Genomic DNA, 20,915 nt, shown 5'->3' on the forward strand with positions numbered 1-20,915 from the left:
GGAAGTGTGGGACAAATCTGAAGCCTAAGTAAGGGATCACTTGTATAATCATCTTTTTGGGTTTTTAAAACAAGATTTGTATATGTTGACTGCTGCAGAGTTGACTACCTTAGTCTAATAGTAACAAGTGATCACATATGGAATATTGAACTAAGATTTGACACATTTCAATTAGTATGAAATATTGTGTGTAGACCTAATTATTATATCCTTTAATGAGAAAGAGAAAATTTGCCATCCTTTTACAAGATTGGTCCTTATAACCTTCACTCTATAAATTATCAACACTGACTCATTAGGTGTATGATATTGAAAACCCTAAAATAAATCCTTACCAAAAAAAAAAAAATGTGAATAGAGAGGAGGGTAGACAAGACTGACAGTCATTGCAGTGGAGGGACAAAGTTCGTGCATATTCAAGTATGTTGAAACATGTCTTCATATTGGTTGTTTGTATGCCCGTTTGATGTCCATGTCTTATAATTTGTGTATTTATTTATCAATTATATTAGAGCCAATCATGAAGATGGGCTGCATTTTTTTAAAAATGTTGTGTTTGTTGGACTTTAGGAATTAAAAATAAATAAATTTGCCACCGGCTATTGATCAAGCCCTTGTTGTGAAGGCAACCTCACCTCAATGGTAGCAACCCTTATGACGGCTATCAGCATTAAAAAAAAAGGGTTTTTGACAAATGCCTCTCTAAAAATGCTCCTTTGTTCAAATGCCTTTCTATAATTTTTCTAATTGTAAATTCCTCTTTACTTTTAAAATGTTGTAACATTTTGGTCCCTATCGTTAATTTGGGATGTTAGATGTTAGTTTTAAGAAATCTAATGATCAAAATACCCTTCTGATAATAACCCACCAAAATTAAAGAATAAAATGACCAAAATATTCTCATCTTCCCCAAATCAATTAGGATTGAAACTGAAAATTTTTTCCTCAAATTGATTAGGGTTCAAATCCATCTAGAAAGCAAGAGATCGGAATTGGTAATGATAAATCATGGCTTATGGGTTTGGACTTTCTTATGGCTTCTGTGTTTGTTTCGGCAGATCGGAACCTGAAATTTCAGAGTTCAAGATACAGAGGACATGATGAGATCCTTAAATCTCCGGTATTTCCGTTATCGTGGCATTCGAATGAATTAGATTACCAACATGTCTGGCCTGTAAGTCCTTAAATCTCAGGTATTTCTCTTTAGGAATCCGTTCTTATGACATTTAATGTTTGTTGAAATGCTTTATGTGTTATTTAATTGATAAACAAAAATAAAGAAGAATTGGCATTCTCGTTTTCTCTTTACAATCCTAGCTGGTGGATTTACAATGCAGTGAAGGTCTATTCAGCGTTTGGTCCACAAACCCAGTTCAACTTTGCTAAATTTTCACCCTATCCACTCTTTTCACGTTCCCTTCTATTATCATGAAAGGTGTTATGCTAGCTAGTGGAAAGTAACCGATGCAGACAATGATTCAGAGGATCTGATAATGGTGGGTTGCAACAGAGAACATTTATTCCCAACAGATAACGGCAGGAAGGCGCACTTTTTTTTTTGGAATTAGGAGTTTTATATCTTATATAGAGGGGGGATCGAATCGGGGAGGGGGTAAGGTACCAGCCAAGAGACTCGAACTTGAGACTTCTTGATGAGCATGAGCATGAAGCACACAACGGCTCATCAACTGAGCCAAGCAGTTGTTGGTAGCAGAAGGCGCACTTCATCTCACTGGTCTTTTCCGAACCAGTAGATGCTTGATTTGGCCACCGGTTACAGGAAAAAAAAAAAACTTTCAGACTGTTTTTCGCAAAGGGGTACGGCGGTGAACCTCTCATCCAGCACGTGTTTTTTTTTTTTTTTTTTGGGTCACCGTTTATGGGTTTTGACGGAATCTATCGCTGGCCACTAATCCTTGTTTGCCGGCCACTTGAATCGACTAACCGAAGCCCTATGTATTAATGCTGAAACCCACCAAGGGTTTTACGCGTTTTGCGTTTTGGGGAAGAAGGAAGGGGAATATCTTCCTCCTGATTTTCTCTTCCACCATATATTTTGCGGGAAAAAGATCTCTACTCGGTGGTGTTTTCTACACCCTTTCATAGGGCACCATGAAATAACGATTCTCGTGCTCGCCCTTTGGCCCAGCCACATGTGTAAAGACTATGCGACCAAATAGAGATCTCTTGCCATATCTTTTGGATGGTAGTGAAGTCCACTAAGCCACACTGTCATCTGTCTATCTTTTTCTCCACCTCAAAGGAAGGGGGCAAAGGTGTCTTTTCAATTGGGAATGAGAGAAATAGACTCATTATCATAGGATGACATAGGCCACAACTCCCAACCAAAGAACTTTCTCCCTTTTTTAAAAGTAATAATAAAACAAGGCTTAGACTAAGGAATTACAATTGGGATTTGTTACTTTAATTAATTATATCAATGGTCAATAATAATTGTCTCCAATCCAACGGATAGCAGGTAGGTGTATGGAATCTATGCAACTAACACCACCGGATAGCATTCTTTCTTCCATTAATTATTTAGGAAGTTCAACTTTGTTTTTTTCTCTTTGGACCCATTAGCAATACCTACCTTTGGGAATTAAGTAAATATTTTCAAAATCTTAACTAATGGATCTTATAATTAATTTTCTTATTTAGTGGATCTGGAAGAAAATCACTATATTATATTCTATACTTTGTTTATTATATATTGATTTTCTCATATTAGGTCATTAATAGTATATTATAATTATATCATATTGCATTGATATACTTTTATGTTGCATATACACATAATTATATAAAATGTTAGTGCTATCTTACATATAGGCATATACTACATGCCTAAGGCGCCTAGGTAACGCACGGGTGCCTTGTTGCCTAAGCGCCCCTCCAACACCTTGGGTCACCTTGACAACTATATGTAATCTTGGGGGTACGATGTCTTGTATTCCGTCTTTACAGACTATATGGGTTCTTCGGTAATTTCTATATAGGGTTTCACTATATATTTTTAGTAAAGGTTCTTTCATTGTAATGCAATCTGAGAGAGGCGTGAAACAAATCTCATCTCACCACAGATGTAGGGAATCTTGTCGAACAGCGTAAATCCTTGTGTACTGTCTGATTGTCGTTTGCGATTTCCATTATTTTCTACATTGTTTTAAGTTTCGTTTTTCTACATGTAATTGATGTAAAACATCTTCTATATGTTTTTAGGGGAAAAGATCCCCACGTCACCAAAATCCGAACCACTTTTGCATGCCCCCACCCATTTTACTGTAGCACCACCTTTGAAATTCCCATATACCCCCTATTGTTAGGGGGAAAATCCGCATTCAATATATTGCATTTGCAGCAACTCTTATATCTAGGGGTGTAAATGAATAGCCGAAATCCGTGTCCGTATTTGTTTAGCATTATCCGAATCTGTCCGAAAGCTAAACGGATGCGGATACGGATAGGATATAGCTATCCTAAAAGTTATATTTACATGTAAACGAATAAAATATCCGATCTGTATCCGTGTTCGTATCCGTTTAGCACTATCCAATTCCGTCTCCGATAGCTAATCGGATGCGAATACGGATATAGCACTATCCGAGCCGAATCCGGTCCGTTTACAGCCCTACTCTCAGTTGTAACACATATTGAGCTTGCCTAGTAATTCCTTTTGAAGACACTACTTTTTGTGAAGAGGAAAGCCTGTCCACCAAAGGCAATACAATGGCAATTGCTGCAAATGCAGAAAGTAGTAGAAAGTGAAGACTGAAGAGAAACAAAAATGAACATAGAACAATTCCACATTGGGCTGTGGAACTGGATAAGAACCTGGGCATACACAATAAGCTCTATTAACCATTTGCCAATTCATCTTGCAAGTAATAAGAAGATCTGGTTTTCCATTGGAATGAGGCATTGACTTTCAATTTTTTCTTGGAAATGGAAGGGAGAAATGCAGTGTTACAGAGCAGCACGTACTTGAGTAGAAATCCATTCCTAAGGTTGAAATATGTGATCTCAAAAGGTTTTGAGGTCACACCCATTACCAGTATTGATGGACCATGCCACTGTAAATACTCTTCTCCCCTATTTTTCTTCCTTTTCTATCAACATCGTGCAGCCAAAGATGAATTTATTGATTCATTCACCTGGGAAGAACAGAGAGTAACCCAAATTTCTTCAACACACACTCCTTAACTTGATCCCCAAGAATAGCCTACATCTCACAATCCACAAAAAAACAATCCCCACTAGCAGAGAAAAGATGAATTGTTTATTTGATTCTTTGACCTGTGAAGAACAGAGAGAACCAGTTACAGAGTGCAGACACTACCGTAGTACCTTGGTCTCCAAGGAGAACACAATCCACAAAGAAGCTATCCCCACAAGCAGAGATTCTTTTTCTCTTGTCGTGAAAACAGAACCCAAAATTTGTATTTTACTGTTTTTTTTTGTTTGATTCTTTACTTCCTTCACTATTAACCAAAATTAGCAGAGCAATTGTCTTTTTCACTACCTGCCCTTCGTCTACTTATTTAACTCCTTCCCCACATTTAGATCCTAAGAACTAGGAACAGATTAATATTATCAATTTCTTGGAGGAGGAGGAGGAGGAGGAGTCGAAGAGATGGAGAATGGGATGAAGCAGCAATGGTGTTTCAAGTCAAACCAGGAGTTAGTCATGGCTTCAGATATCACAGTGAGAGGGATGCTCAACAAGCTTATGGGAGTCTTGAATGTGAAAGACCCTAGACCCATGATCCATCTTGGTCGTGGTGACCCTTCTGATTCTCCTTGCTTTCGGACGACTCAGGTAGCTGAAGATGCCATTGTTGATGCTGTTCGTTCTGCTAAGTTCAATGGTTATGCTCCAACTGTCGGTATTCTTACTGCTAGAAGGTAAAACATGAGTTTCCCTTTTCTACCATTTTTTTTTTGGATATTTGGGGGGGAATTCTTGGAAGTGGGAACTTGACTCATAAAGTCTATTGCCTCTGAGATTATATATACATTGAAGATTGAAAGATGCAGTTTGACACAATTGGTGTGAACCTCACAAATGGTTCAATGGTCTTAACCCAATTGGTAACTTGATTTTTTGGTTACTCTGTTCATGCAATATGTTGTGATGTATTGTGTTCCTTCCTTGAATTGAGTTTGAACAGGGCCATTGCTGAATACTTGTCATCTAATCTGCCATACAAGTTAAGTCCTGATGATGTGTATCTCACAAATGGTTGTGCACAAGCCATCGAGGTTATAATCTCTGTGCTAGCTCAACCAGGGGCAAACATCTTGCTTCCAAGACCTGGGTACACCTACTATGAAGGTCGTGCGGCATTCAGCCATCTTGATGTCCGCCATTTTGATCTGCTACCAGACAGGGGTTGGGAGATTGATCTTGATGCTGTTGAAGCTCTTGCAGATGAAAAAACTGTTGCCATGGTTATCATCAACCCTGGAAATCCATGTGGGAATATCTTCACATACCAACACTTGCAGAAGGTCCATGAAATTAAGCAGAACCAGTGTTGTTTGTTTTTGTTAGTTGTTAGTTAAATGAATTTATGAAGGAATTAATAGCTAATTACCAATCTGTATATTAGGTTGCTGAGACTGCAAGAAGACTTGGGATTATGGTGATTGCAGATGAAGTTTATGAACACATCACTTTTGGAAGTGACCCATTTGTGCCGATGGGTGTTTTTGGATTGATTGCTCCTGTCCTTACACTTGGGTCCATATCCAAGAGATGGGTGGTGCCTGGATGGAGATTGGGTTGGCTTGTCACAAATGATCCCAATGGCATCCTTAAGGAAACTAAGGTTTCTTTCTCTCTCTCCACCTCTCTTCCTGGTAAATAATCAGTATGTGTGAGTATCTTCTTAGGCATGGTAGCTATGTGAGAGCTCTCCACACCAATTTGCTGCAGATATTTTTTCTTCTTTTCATGGTTAGAAGAGAATAGATTGTTTATCTTAACAGAATTTTCTTGTTTTCCACATATAGCATATATGACTTTTTCCAACACATACACACCAATTTGCTGTTTTCATGCATTCATTCTCCATTGTCAAACTAATGTAGCTCGGGGAAATGAATTGTTGTTATTACCAAAATATTTAATTAGATTATGCTTTCGCAGTTTCCTATATAAATGCTCATGATATCTAATGTTTTTTGGAGTTTCAGACATTAACCAAGGCTAACCTAACTTACTGTTTCTTCTTCTTAGATTGTCGAGAGCATTAACGGCTGTCTCAATATCTTCTCCGACCCTGCAACTTTCATTCAGGTTTTCACTTTCTCAAGTTCAAGTTCGTTATTGAACTTGAGAAAGACACTATCTACTTTCTCTTCATTGCTTCTGTGTTTCCTTACAATTTATTCAATGTATCAGGGGGCAATTCCTCAAATCCTTGAGAAGACAGGATTTCTTTAAGAACATCAACAATATACTAAGGGAAGCTGCAGACATATGTTATGAGAGATTAAAAGATATTGATTGTGTCACTTGTCCACATAAACCAGAAGGATCTATGTTTGTAATGGTAAGTATGTAGGAAAAGTTTGGAGGTTTTAGGTATATACTTGTAATAATAAACAGTTGGTAAAATTATTCTATTATAATATCTTGCAATGCAGGTAAAGTTAAATCCATTACTTCTAGAAGATATTACTGATGATATTGACTTTTGCTTCAAGTTGGTCAAAGAAGAATCTGTGATTATTCTGCCAGGTGAGGAAAAGTAAACAAAAATTTCCTGATTTGGTTTCAAATACATATCTAAACAGTAAAGTACTATTTACTTCCAGGTAATTACTCACTAGAAGGATCAGTTCAGTATGATTCTTATGTGCTAAAATAGCTACTAGTATTTCTTGATTTGGTTTCAAATACTTCTTGTAATCAAGCTAAAATTTACTATAGTATTGCCCTGTTTAGTATGCTTCTTATGTACTAATTAAAACAGCTAAATCTATCTAAGAAGGATTGTAGGTAGGTGGGTTTTTGATGCCATTGATTATTGACTCAAATATTTGCTACAGGCTACTCCATGGGAATGAAAAATTGGCTCCGCATCACTTTCGCTATTGAGCCATCTTCTCTTGAAGATGCCTTAGGGAGGATTAAATCTTTCTGCCAAAGGCATGCCAAGCAACAATAATGAAATTACAAACATTTTATTGCTCGTGTCAGTTTTATTTATGCTTGTAAGATAAAGTTTTGCTTGGACATTTGATTATAGGATGTGTTACCATTTGAACACAACAGTTCTCTTATTTTCATTAAAGTTTGGATCTTTCAATATATTGTATTTAAATATCTATCAAAATTGCAGCTATGGTTGGTGTGGAGATCAAGCTCATGTGTATTTGGTATTTGGATCATAATAATAACGTTTCTGTTTTGGGAATGTTGTTCTTTGTTAGAAACGTTTTTTCTTATTCTGTGCTAGAAGACTGTTTTTTTTTTTTTTTTTTTTTTTTAATTGTGAATGAGAGTTTGGTAACCTAGTTCCAGAACTGTTCCTAAAACAAAAAAAAAAAAAAACGAACAAGGTGGCGATTGGTAAAACCTATTTTAGAACATTTTCATTAAACTGTTATCAATAATTATTGAAATATCATTATCATCAAAATTAACCCAATTAAAAGTATAAAAATGTCATTTCCATCAATATTAGGCTAACATAATATTACATACATGTCAATAACAATTCAATTAATTACTTTAAAATAAATTTTAAAGGTCACTATACAGGTCAAGTGGTATCAGTCTCCACTCTCCACCTTTGTTCAAATCTAACTTGTTAACAACATCAAGGACATCTTTTAACTTCCTTGTATGACTATCGTAGCCTCTAATTGTTCCTTTTTAAGAATCTCTTGATAAAATCAGATGACGGTGGAATAAGTGCAAATTGTTGAGGGCTCAAGAACCTCAAATGAACATGTGGCTTGATCCTTGAAAGAAGATTGGGGTTGTTCTATCCATTTGAAGAATCCACACCCTCGATTTTCAGCCTATATGGCAAATGATAAATTATTGTTAAAGTCGAGCAACCTCAACAAAGATTGGTTGTTTTATCGGGAACAGATGGTAACAATTTTGATATTGTTTCCTTGAAAAACAGAAAAACAAGTTTTACTTGTTTTGCAAAAACCGTTCTTGGGCCCAATTTGGCCTCCGGTCTGTACTATGGAAACAGAAGAATGGGCCAATTTACCAAACACCTTTTGGGTGTTCTGTTGTTCCCGCAGCATAGAAGAGCAAAAGAACTGTTCTTCAGGAGAGTTATCGGGAACACCCTAATTAATTCAAGCCATTTGTTCCACAAAGATAATCTTTTAGGCTACAGAACATAGCTAAACCTGTTCTTTTCTCATAAATGAGGCTAGTTCGTTCTTCAAGAACTAATGAACAAACTGGTGCACTCAAATGCAATTTGTCGTGCTTCTGTTTCCAGAGCACAGAAGAACACCAAAAAGGTTCTCCCGACGAGTTACCAAACACAGTCTTACCAAACGTAGCCTAAGAGATCTTTCCAAGGTGGCCATCTAACTTGACAATTAGAGTGAGAATATTTTTGAACTTTTCTAGACATGACTAGGGACTTGGATCTTTATCCCCTGCGATTACCTGCTCGGTATAGTTCTTGCAATTCTTCTCATAGGATTGTAGAAATGACCACCCTACCCTACCCCTACCCGAACACGGTGCCCGGGTGAGGTCCATCCCCCTCTTATTAGAGGCACTAGAGAATTGTACCGGGCAGAGAATCGCAGGAGATAATTTCTAAAATGTCGTTTACCCAAGAGATCTTTCCAAAGATCTCATGATAAAGATCGTTACCCATAAAGATAATTTCTAAAATGTCGTTTACCCAAGAGATCTTTCTAAAGCTAAAATCAAATACACGACTACATGATAAAAACAATTTGGATCCTCTACGACTGGCCACCCAAGTGGCTATAGTGCGGCCTCACCGGGGCAGTTGCTCCAGCAGTGGGTGGGGCGATTTTCGCCCCTGCCTTGTGAGGCCGCACCGGATAAAGTAGTAAAGACCACATAAATTTTAACGAAACGCATGATTCACCATAGACTTCATGCATGCTCCCAACTCCCAAGCAGAGTCATCGACAGCACCTTCTAGTGGCGAGTGACGGTGATTGACGCTTGCAAAACAAAAACCCACTTCCGTTAGCTTAATTGTTTTTTTCTCTTTTACGCTACCATCCAAAATTAACGAAGCCCAGTTGTTGTATGGAACTTTTTACCTCATCATCCACTGCCTGTTAAGTTTCTACCTATTAAGAGTGTTAGTTAATTAGCTCCTCCTCGATCAGTCTTGGAAATCCTACGTACAACAAAAACCAGTCTCGATTTCCTTGAAGAAAAGGAGAGATGGAGGGCGGGTCGAAGCAATGGCGTTTTAAGGTGAAGAAGGATCTGACTTCTACTGCTTCCAATGTCACCATAAGAGGGATGCTTAAGAAGCTCAACGAGGCTATTGATGCGACCGACACAAGGCCCACGATCCATCTCGGACATGGCGATCCTTCTCATTATCCTTCCTTTCGAACGACACCAGTAGCTGAAGACGCCATTGTTGATGCTGTTCGTTCTGCTAAGTTCAACTGTTATGCTCCTGCCGTCGGTATTCTTCCCGCTAGAAGGTACGTGACACCCAATTCATATTCAGCTTATGATAAAGGCTGTTCTTCTCTTCTTACCATTTCCTTTGGAGCTCGAATTGGTGCCCTAAATTTGCTGCCTTGAGTTGGGCTCAAGTTCACGTACGTGAACGTAAGAGAACGGCTGGCCACCCCAAGTGAGTCCCACAAGGTGGATTCCATCTGAACGGCTGTGAGGCGTTCTCGTACATGAACGTGAACCTGTCTCGGCTCAAAGTCCCATGGGTCATAGCTGGTGTCGGCATCTGTTGGAATTTTGGGTGCAAGTGTGTTTCAAATCAAGGTTCTAAAACTCGGGTTTCGACTAGGTTTTGACTAGTAAAAAATCGAGTTCGTCTCGTTTTCAACCATAACTTGGGTTTCGACTAGGTTTTATACCTAATCCATGCATTAGTTTCATATAGAAAACACTAAAAATAATATCTGTGGTTTTGATTCAAGTTTGATATTGTATATTGTTCTTGGACATGGTATCGAATAAGGTTTGATCGGAACATAACTCCTTTAATATAAATCAGATTTAAGCAATATTTGATTTGTTTGAAAGTTTTTTTTTTGGTCAAATTTAATTTTTGGTGTGCGCGAATGCTATTTAAAATCGGTCTAAATGAAAATACTCTTTTAGACATAAAAACAAATGAATATTTTACTGTATTTTTGGTTTTTAATAAAGTTTTATCATATTAAGATTTATGAAGTTTTTAGATTTGAGAAAAATCCCAACATTAGAAAGTTGAAAATTTCACCTACCGCTGAAAATCTAGTTTTTGTTCTTAAACTTGGGAGGTTGACTTTTTATCATTTTGGAAATTGATTTTTTAATTATTTTTATTGAACTCAAATAGAGGGGTATTTGATTTTTTATGAATAATATCTTAAGTAAATGAAATACCAATATAAAAATATTTACTTGAATGATATTAGGCATAAATAAGCGTCTGACCTAATTTCTGGTATATAAAAGTGTCTGTCCTAGTTTCCAGTCAGGTTTCGTCAAGTTTCGATGGGGATAAGTGACACTTATTTAGGTATTCGATCAGGTCGAAACTATCGAAATATGATCGAAACATGTCGAAACCATCGAGTTCTGGTCGAAACCCTGGATTTTTTAAAATCATCATTCAACTCGTCTCGAAAACCTGTGAAACCGAGTTAACTCGGTGATTTCGATCGAGTTCTTCTTCCATGTTTCAAATACACTCGCACCCTGAAATACAACAGAGACCAACACCATCTATGACCCATGGGAGAATAAAATTCCTATCTTCCTACGTAATGATTTATTTTGGGGCAATTACCATCACTCCCCTGCTACAAACATATATTTACACAAAATCCCTTATTTAATACTTCTTTTCTGATTCCCCTAAAATATCAAAGTTTAATTTTACCTCTCCTTCTCTCCTCATATTTTAAAAATCCCAAATTACCTCTGATACCCACACCTCTGCCCTCTGAATCCCTGGAATTCATGTTTAACAGTATGAGACAAGCATCTAATTCATGGAGATTTAAACAGATTCCATTTTGTGTCTCCAAGTGTTATCGTGCATCACTATGTTACTCTAACTTGGCTATTTAAGTGGAGGTTGTAGGTTCAAATTCCACCCATGATATTTTGTGGTCAAGTGCCTAGCGCACTTGATAGCTAGTGGTGCGTAGGCCATTACTATCGAGGTCTTAGGTTCACATCCTACATCCCCTACCTATCCAAAAAAAAAATGTTACTCTAACTTGGCTATTAGGATTAATGCTTTTCGATTATCATTTCTAGTTTGTTGGATTAGTTATAAGAGTGGTTAATTAGTTCTACACTAGAAATAGTGATAGATTAATTTTCAGATTATGTTCCTTTTCCTTTTCCTTTTCATGTCATGGTTCCATTGCCAAGTGACTCCAATACTGGGTGCCTGGGTGGTCTTTATGACTTCAGATAACACCAATAACCTTCAATTAATGTTGAATCACTAGCTACAAGTACCTTCTACTCAATGTTTGAGTCAATATAAGTTAAGAGTATGGAACAGGGCAGTAGCAGAATACCTGTCAAGTAATCTTCCATACAAGTTATCTCCCGATGATGTGAATCTCACCAACGGTTGCAAACAAGCCATTGAAGTGGTTGTATCGGTGCTGTCTCAGCAGCCTGGTGCCAACATCTTGCTTCCACGACCAGGGTTCCCCACCTATGAAGCTCTTGCTGCTTCCAAGCATCTCGAATTCCGACATTTTGATCTTCTGCCCGACAAAGGTTGGGAAATCGATCTTGACACTGTTGAAGCTGTTGCAGATGATAACACTGTTGCCATGGTCATCATTAACCCTGGAAATCCAGGCGGGAATGTCTTCACTTACCAGCACTTGCAGAAGGTACGGTCAAAAACACAAACACAGTAGAATTGAAGCCCATCTCTTCTAGCTCTCTCTTCTATGTATGGTAGGTATGTATTTGAACCCACCGCTAACATCTAATTAATTCTAAATTTTTGTATTTTCAGGTTGCTGAGACTGCAAGAAGGCTTGGGATACTGGTAATCGCAGATGAAACTTACGGATGTGTCGCTTTTGGTACTAACCCATTTGTGCCCATGGGTACGTTTGGATTGATTGCTCCTGTCATTACACTTGGGTCCATTTCCAAGAGATGGATGGTTCCCGGATGGAGATTGGGCTGGCTCGTCATTACTGATCCCAGTGGCGTCCTTAAAGAAGCCAAGGTCTCTCTCTCTCTCTCCCTCTTGACCTGAAATTATTTTTTGGGTAATGTACACATACCAATACCACCCCTGAGTTTGCCGAAAGACGAAAGTATAATTTTATCCCTTAGTTTTGGATAATTTTGCGTACCCCTTGAGGTTTACAAATGTTAACACATACACCCATTCCGTCAGTTTATGACTAACAGTGTTAAAATCAAGGGATAAAGTTACGAAAATACCCTTGCAAGAAAAAAAAAACCTGCAACTCATCTTCCACAAATCGATTAGGGTTTGAAAAAAAAAGAAGATGAATTGCAGGAAACATCATCTACCAATTCACCAGTCGATTGGGTCAACTCTAATTGGAGCACCACATTTGTAATTTGGATTCAGAACACCATTGATTTTCCATTTTTGGGGAGGAAATAGTACAGTTCTGTTCATATCAAGTGGGATCTTTTAAACCTGTAATTGGAAGATAGCTTTACCGATCGAACCCCTGATTCCATTTCCATGGTCTTCAAATCCCCAAGTCTTTCCGACGTCAAGAAGACCTTCAATTAATCCATCATCGTCTCTTCCCCTACGCAGCATCTCGATATCCGTTTTCACAATGCATTCCTCCAGTCCTTCTCCCAGGTTTCCACTCCTCAAGATTCCCTCTCCTGCTTTCACCACATGACCAAAACCCACCCCTCCTTCATCCCTAATCGCTCCACCTACAACATCCTTCTCTCCCACTCTTGCAAGTCCTCCTCCGATTCCGACCTCTCCTTGCCCCACAATACCCTCGATCTCATGGCCCAAAACGGCTTTCCTCCCGACCAGAGCTCCGTCGACCTCGTCGTTCATGCTCTTTGCTCTGTTAGTCACGAAGACAAATCTGTCGAATTGGTCAAGGAATTCTCGCTCAAACACTCTCCAGCCGATTCCTTCACCTACAATTTCATCATTCCTTCACCTACAATTTCTTCATTCTGCACCTCTCCAAGACTAGGGTTTTAAGTTCCGTTTACTGTGGCTTTAGCATTAACCGTCTTTAATAATGATTAATTGGTTAGCTTGCATCGGTAAGTTATACCTGCAATTCATCTTCCTTTTTTTTCCAACTCTAAACGATTTGTGGAAGATGAGTTGCAGGTGTTTTTTTTGCAAGAGTATTTTTGTAACTTTACCCCTTGATTTTAACACTTTTAGTCATAGACTGACGGAATAGATGTATGTGTTAACGTTTGTAAACCTCAGGAGTACACAGAATTATCCAAAATTGGAAGGTAAAATTATACTTTCATTAAACCTCACGGGTGGTATATGTAAATTACCCTCTCTTTTTTTGTGGGGTTCATCCCTTCAATTTTAAATGTGATATGCATTCATTCTCGATTGCCAATTGTGGAAATCAAATATGGTTCTGTCCCAAATATTTAATTGTATTTTGCTGTATTTCATGTGTTGTTGCAGATTGTTCAGGTTCTTTATTTTCTGGAGGCTAACATGACTTTCCATTTCTTCTTGTTAGATTGTCGAGAGCATTAATGGCTGTCTCAATATCTGCTCCGACCCTGCAACTTTCGTTCAGGTTTTTTTATTATTTAATTTACTTATTTTGAGGCACATAACTATATAGAAATGGTAGCTGTATTCTTTCTAACATTAAGCATCCGTAGGATTTAGGGGTATGTAGTTCAATTCCAAGATCATTACCTGAAGACTAACCATACCTAAAAATAAATTAGCAGCAAAAACTAACATTTTAGCATGGAAAAATTCAAGTACATGAAGCCAATACTTCAAAGTCTACAGTCTACACCATAAAAGTCCCATGGTATTCAACAAGCATCAACTTTGGGGAGTTTATTACATAGATAAAATCTAAATCGAGATCCTCTACTTCCGCCTGCCCATACTGCCGTGTGCGTCCCAAATAAAGCAGGATGGCAAAAATACCACCTTACCCCTGCCTGAGCGCCTTGCCCGAGCGGGGGTAAGGCGGTATTTTCCGCCTTGCTGTGTGTAGGGCGCATGACAGTACTGGGCAGGCGGAAGTAGAGGATCCGGATCCGATAAAATCCTGTCAAACCTTGATCGACCTACTCACAGTATTTTAGTACTTTAATTGTAAGGGGCTATTGACGGAGGTACAACTTTGGATCATGCTTAACTTACAAGTCTAACCTTTAGAATTCAAACTTTCATTACTAAAACTAAGTGAGCAGATTAAGGGGAGGAGGGAGTTGTATCTAAAGTATTGTTTTTGTGCATGAAAGTCCCTTAATGACTTGATATGGGTTTCTTTCTCTGAATGCATTTAATAATCCCCTCCCTCCAAACCCAAAAATAGAAAAGTTAAACAAGAAAAATACTTGGCCCTTGCAAAAACCTGAACTGCATTGTACCACTAATTAGTAGTATATTCACACCTTTAAGCTCTTCTAATCATATCCCTAGGGGTGGAACATAAAGCAATACTAAACTTAAAAACCTAACCTTGAGTGTTCAATCTTTTCATAACTAAACAGTGTAGAATAGGGGAAAAACCAGGAAATATATCTGAAGAACTAATGTTGATTCATGAAAAATTTTCTTAATGCCCTAAGCTGCATTTATTTGATAGGTAAATTGATTGAATTTTAAGTAAAGCATTTGAAATTCACATCAGTATATTGAACTTGACAAAGATGCTATCTACTTTTCTTCATTGCTTCTGTGTTTCCTAACAACTTGTCCAACATAATAGGGGTCAATTCCTAAAATCCTTGAGGATACAAAAGAGGATTTCTTTAAGAATGTCATTGATATATTAAGTCAAGCATCGGACATGTGTTATGAGACATTAAAAAACATTGATTGCCTTACTTGTCCACATAAACCAGAGGGATCTATGTTTGTAATGGTAAGAATACAGGACTAAGTCAGGTTTGATTTTCTTTTCTTAAAATAACCGATTGGTAAAAAAATACTTTTTGATTAATATTTTTATAATACAGGTAAAGTTAAACTTATCACTTCTAGAAGATATTGTTGATGATATTGACTTTTGCTACAAGTTGGTCAAAGAAGAATCTGTGGTTATTTTACCAGGTGAGAAAAGCATATTTGCCTTTTCCTGAATTGGTTGTTTCAAGTACTCAAGTAAGCCACTATTAATTTTGAGGAACCTCCTTTATAAAAGAAACAATGTTTGCTTGCATATATACTGCACTTGAATAGTCTGGATTCTGTACTTGTTCATTATTTTATTTATTAGTTGTTTATAAGTAGAATGGAATTAAAAGAAATTAGGTCTTAATATAAACATACAAAGTTTTTTGTCCTGCTTAAGACAATTTTGATTCATCAAAATTGTTTTTTTTTCAAATATCAAATGCATGTGTTTCTGTAGAACCATCGAATAAACCTAAACTTAATGAAGTCCTAATGTTACACATATATCATTGTGCTCCTATGAATGAAATCTAGTTCAATTGCACTTCTTTCCTTCTATTTCAGCTTTTATAGTTTTGTGTCTATTAACTTCTCTGTCAAATGTTACATATTAGAGGCAAAATTCCATTCTGATCACCTCTTTTCTTTGCATTGATGATTCCATAATGATGTTAAGCTTCTTGGTGATAACGTCCTCTGTCAATTATATGTGATTGTGTCTTCTACAAGTCTGTGAGTGGACAGTGGAGACCATTGCTTTCCAATTTTAGTATAAGTGAATCAGTTTCAGAGAATGTTTTGATTCTCTACAGTAGCTTCATTGGAATATCAGGGGAGAATTACATTTGTAAGTAGATCCAAATGCTTAGAAATCGGTATATTTGGACAGGCCTTGTGTTAGATTTGAAATTTAACCACAATATCCTTATTCACTGTGACCTTTTGCTCTTAAATAGCCCTCTTGCTAAAAGAATCTTTTGAAAATTGTGAGTCCTTTCAAGTTCCTTCTTTTGGTTGATTATTAGTGGTAGAGTTTAAAAAGATTAGCAATGTTTTATGTTGCCATTGATGACTTTGAATGCTATGTGCTGCAGGCATCACTGTGGGATTGAAAAATTGGCTCCGAATAACTTTTGCTATTGAGCCATCTTCTCTTGAAGATGCCCTAGGAAGGCTAAAGTCCTTTTGCCAAAGGCATGCTAAGAAACAGTGAGGAATCACAACCATTTGTTCCTGGATCAATCTCATGGTGATCATCAACATGAAGTTGAAGCCCATGCTCCCTTTTATTGCTGGTGTTGGTTGTGTGCTTATTGTCCATTGACTGTTGTATTACTATTTCTATCAACTAGTGTTTGGACTGCTCAAGTGCATATGGATCGGTAATAAAACCCCAAAGTAATATGTATTGACATTTGTCACATGACACATTGATTTTGGCGGACCCCTGTTTTCGCAGAGGCTGTTTCTAGACTCGAACTTGTGACCATTTGGTCACAATGGAACAACCTTACCATTGAATCAAGGCCCACCGCACCCTAAACCCAATTCAATTCAGCATGATTAGGTTAAATTGGAGTGGATTTCTTCATATTTAGTTAGCCAACTAGAACCATGTGTGCTGCTTGGCAACAATTTTGAGGGTTAGATGTGAACGGTGAACCTGCATAGCTGACTCTACATGTCATTGCATGTTGTAATATCCTTTCATATGTATTGCACATATGCACTAAAAGAAGGATGGTCACCTTATCTTTCTATAGTACTTGTGTGCTGTAAGAGTAGGAATGAACTAGATTTGTGTAGCTCACACCAAATAGTTAGAATAAAGTTTAGTCCCTGGTTTTAAGTCATGTATGAATGTATAACATTATACAATAGGACATGGAGATGTGATAAGCATGTAACAATCTAATTACGTAGACATGTTTCGGTTTATCTAGATCCGTAGTCAAACAACAATGACTGCACCAACATCGCCGTTAGTCTTATCTACCCTCTTCTCTACTCACTTTAGGTTTTAGATGTCGTATACTTAATGGGTCAGTATCGATTATATATTGAGTGAGGGTAGGGACCAACCATGCAAAAGGAATTTAAAATTTTCTTTCCAATTAAAGGATATGTTAGTTAGGTCTACACTGTGCAATATCTTCATACCAATTAAGGTTTGCTAAATCTTAGTCCAATATTCCATATGCGATCACTTTCCACTATTGGACTGAACTAGCCAATTCCACAATAATCAACACTTACCAATCCGATCTTATAAAGACAAGAAAAGGTGACTATAGCCCACCCAAAAAAGAAACCTTACAATGTACTCATGTAAGAACATGGTAAATGTGATGCAAATTTATTCAACTAGTGTTGCTTCTGTGGCCTGCTGTTTTTAGCCACACGGATGGTTGATCTAATAATAATCCAACAATCTGCCATTTGATGGTATCATGTATCAAGTTTTTTGTCTTTTATTTTGAAGAAGAGTGAAAATGTTGATAGTCTTATCTCAATTGTATGGAGCATATATATTTGCGGGCATATTGTTCACATCATTGATCATTGACTCATATTTTTAATTTCATCTGAACTTAAGTATGAAATTCAATAGATGGTGAATCCAAATGATCTTCTATTTGTTTAGCAATGGGGCTTTTTTTATTATTTCATTTTGTAGGTTCCATGGAGGAACCCGCGAGAAGAAGTAGCAACCTATTAGTTGCTTGACCTTGCGCACATGCAGCTGGCTTTCAACCATCTAAAACATGATTTTTATATTTTACGATAATCAATAGCCGCCATTGCGGGAGCTTAAGAATGATGAATCTGAAAATTGAATCTACGAACATAGTTGTTCAACGATTCAAACATATTGGCTCTAATACCAATTGATACAAATATTCCATAGGATCAATATCCAAATCATCGAACGGAACATTAATAACAATATAAGATTCGATTACAGTTATACCCAGATCCATAACGTTTGTCAAAGATCTCCTCTAATGCTTTTCTCTATATTTTGTCAATATTGTCTGCTCCCTTCTCTATACAATTTGTGATAATAACTACTAATGGGCATAACTATATTTATATAGACAAGGAGCAAGGTCTAACCCTGAAATAAGAGTAATTGGGCCTCTCCCATAATACGTCACAATCACTAATAATCTCATTCTACACTTTACACAATAAGGTGGTTAACTGAAAAATTGTACAATATTCATAAAGGAGATCACCTCTCATATTGGGCTCCATCTAACCAAGCACGCCAATCAACACCCATCCACTAATCTGAACCCACACCACCACGATTAATGCATATCCCATGTCAAAGTTCAAAATTCAACTCCAAATTCCCATAAAGAAGATTCTTTCCAAAATTTTTTTTTATCGGTAAATCAAATTTATAGAGAAAAAAAAAGATGGAATATACAAATTCACTTTTAAGTCATTTAAGTTCATTATTAGATGAGCTTATTAACTTTCGTATAAAAGTATATCAAGTCAAAATATTCGTATAAAAGTATACCAAGTCAAAATAGAATTGATTTGAATTTAATAAGGTTTTATTTTTATATATAATTAATGTTGACAGTTCACCATGATCATAATGACCATAACCTCTTTGCAAACGAATTAAATAAGACTCACCTCTTTCAAAAGCTAACAAATCAATTCTAATTGTTTAATAAATTTTTTTTTTCCAGTCAATCAAGTAAACACACAAAATAAAAAAATTGTAGCTCATAAATCTCCATGATTGGATCTGATATCATTGAAAGTATAACATATACAATAGGACATGAATATCTGATAAGCATGCAACAATCTAATTATATGTGGAGACAGGTTTCTGCTTACTTGGATCCATGGTCAAACAACAATGACTACACGAACGTCGTCGTTCCACTCTAATGATCCAGTCTTGTCTACCCTCTTCTCTATTCACTGTAAGTTTTAGATGACTTATCCTTAATGGACGAATGTCAACTATATATAGAGTGAGGGTAGGGACCAATCCTGCAAAGGAAATGTACAGTTTCCTTTCCCTAAGGCTGCAACAGGGTTGGGTTGGGCTGGGCTTTATAGAATCCTCACCCAACCCTAAGTCCCCTTGGTTGAGCCCATCCAAAAAGGAAACCTTACAATCTCCCACTTGTACAATATTATATTTAAAATGTAATGTTTGAATGACACCTATGTAGGTGTATTTAAAACTTGATACCTTTTAATTGACCTTATCTTATTCTTAAATTTTTTAAGTTATGAATATAAAAGGGTTTTTTTTCAAAAATAATTGACTACGGCATATTGTTATGTTATTATTAAAAGGTATCATTGTCATACACATATTTCAAATATACACATGTGAAATGATGATATTTATCTTTATGAAAAAATTGTATGTAATATTAAAAAGATAAAAAAAATAAAGTTACAAATTATTTGATACCTTGAAAGATGTCAATTTCTTTTCTCTCATACTAAAATGACGAGAAAAAAAAAAAAAGAAATTAGATGAGAAGACGTATATTTTAATGCTCAATGTGCTGAATTTTTCTCAATATTAATATGTGAATTTTATGATTTTTAATCTCACACGAACATGTGGTTCAATGGAAACAAAATACCAACTTATGAAGCGAACTGACATTATTTATTTTATGATAGAAATTATATGAGAAGACGTATATTTTAATGCTCCATGTGCTGATTTTTTTCTCAATATTAATGTGAGTTTTATAATTTTCAATCTCACACGCACATGTGGTTTGATGGAAATAAAATACCAACAAATGAAGAGAATTGACATTATTTTTTATTTTTTAGGATAAACATTAGGTTGGAGAGAGAGAGAGAGAGAGAGAGAGAGGTCCAGCCTTCCTGCTTACCAAGTTGTCCTTCCTTTGGCTTCTTAGAGCAGAATTTGGTGTGTGGGTTTGCATTTGTAGGGACATGCTGGTTAAAGGGTTTGATGTTAAAAAACCTAAAAGTTTTATTTTTTATTTTTTTTATTAATAATAACATATAATATTTGACACATTATTATTATTCTAGAAAAAAAGATTGCCCCTCCTCACATAATAAATAGTGGGAATTACACTTGACATTTCTTTCCTATTCTCAATTCTCACCATGTGAGCCCTATGTAAACCCCATATAAAATATATCATTTTTAACCCCTAATTGGTTATCGTGTGCAGATTCTTTCTAATATTGCCATTGTAGAAACCCTCATCAAAAAACCATTTTGTTATTTATATTTTGTAAGAAAATAAGAATGGGTAAAGATTGGGTAAACAGTTGGTATATTGCAAGCTAGCGTCTGCTGTACGTCTCTTTCTCTCTCACCTTTAAATGACTCTCCTACCCCTCCTGTATGATGCCCTGTCACACACACCCATTGATAGTTGATACTGTCTGTAAGCTTACCTCATGTAGGCGGTGTGCCTACCCTTCTCTCAAAAATAATTTATGAATATTCTTCGATCTTGAAGTGACAAAAGCAACTAAAACCATGGGCCCACTTTGAGTTTGGGATCTCCTCTGCATAATACAACACGTACATTGCAGTATTTTTTT

General features: G+C 36.7%; 1 protein-coding gene and 1 pseudogene across 1 annotated transcript; both read left to right on the forward strand.

Moving 5' to 3' along the window:
• Nucleotides 1-4,579: 4,579 nt before the first annotated feature.
• Nucleotides 4,580-16,746, forward strand: LOC122651935 (annotated as a pseudogene).
• On the forward strand, nt 9,387-16,647 carry LOC122651933 (nicotianamine aminotransferase 1-like). Its single transcript, XM_043845511.1, has 7 exons — nt 9,387-9,687; nt 11,733-12,075; nt 12,204-12,422; nt 13,924-13,983; nt 15,142-15,297; nt 15,392-15,485; nt 16,424-16,647. Exons 1-7 carry the CDS (start codon nt 9,416-9,418, stop codon nt 16,540-16,542), a joined length of 1,263 nt encoding a protein of 420 aa, XP_043701446.1. The 5' UTR covers nt 9,387-9,415; the 3' UTR covers nt 16,543-16,647.
• Nucleotides 16,747-20,915: the final 4,169 nt, after the last annotated feature.

Source organism: Telopea speciosissima, chromosome 2 (assembly GCF_018873765.1).
Source record: "Telopea speciosissima isolate NSW1024214 ecotype Mountain lineage chromosome 2, Tspe_v1, whole genome shotgun sequence".
Lineage (NCBI taxonomy): Eukaryota > Viridiplantae > Streptophyta > Magnoliopsida > Proteales > Proteaceae > Telopea > Telopea speciosissima.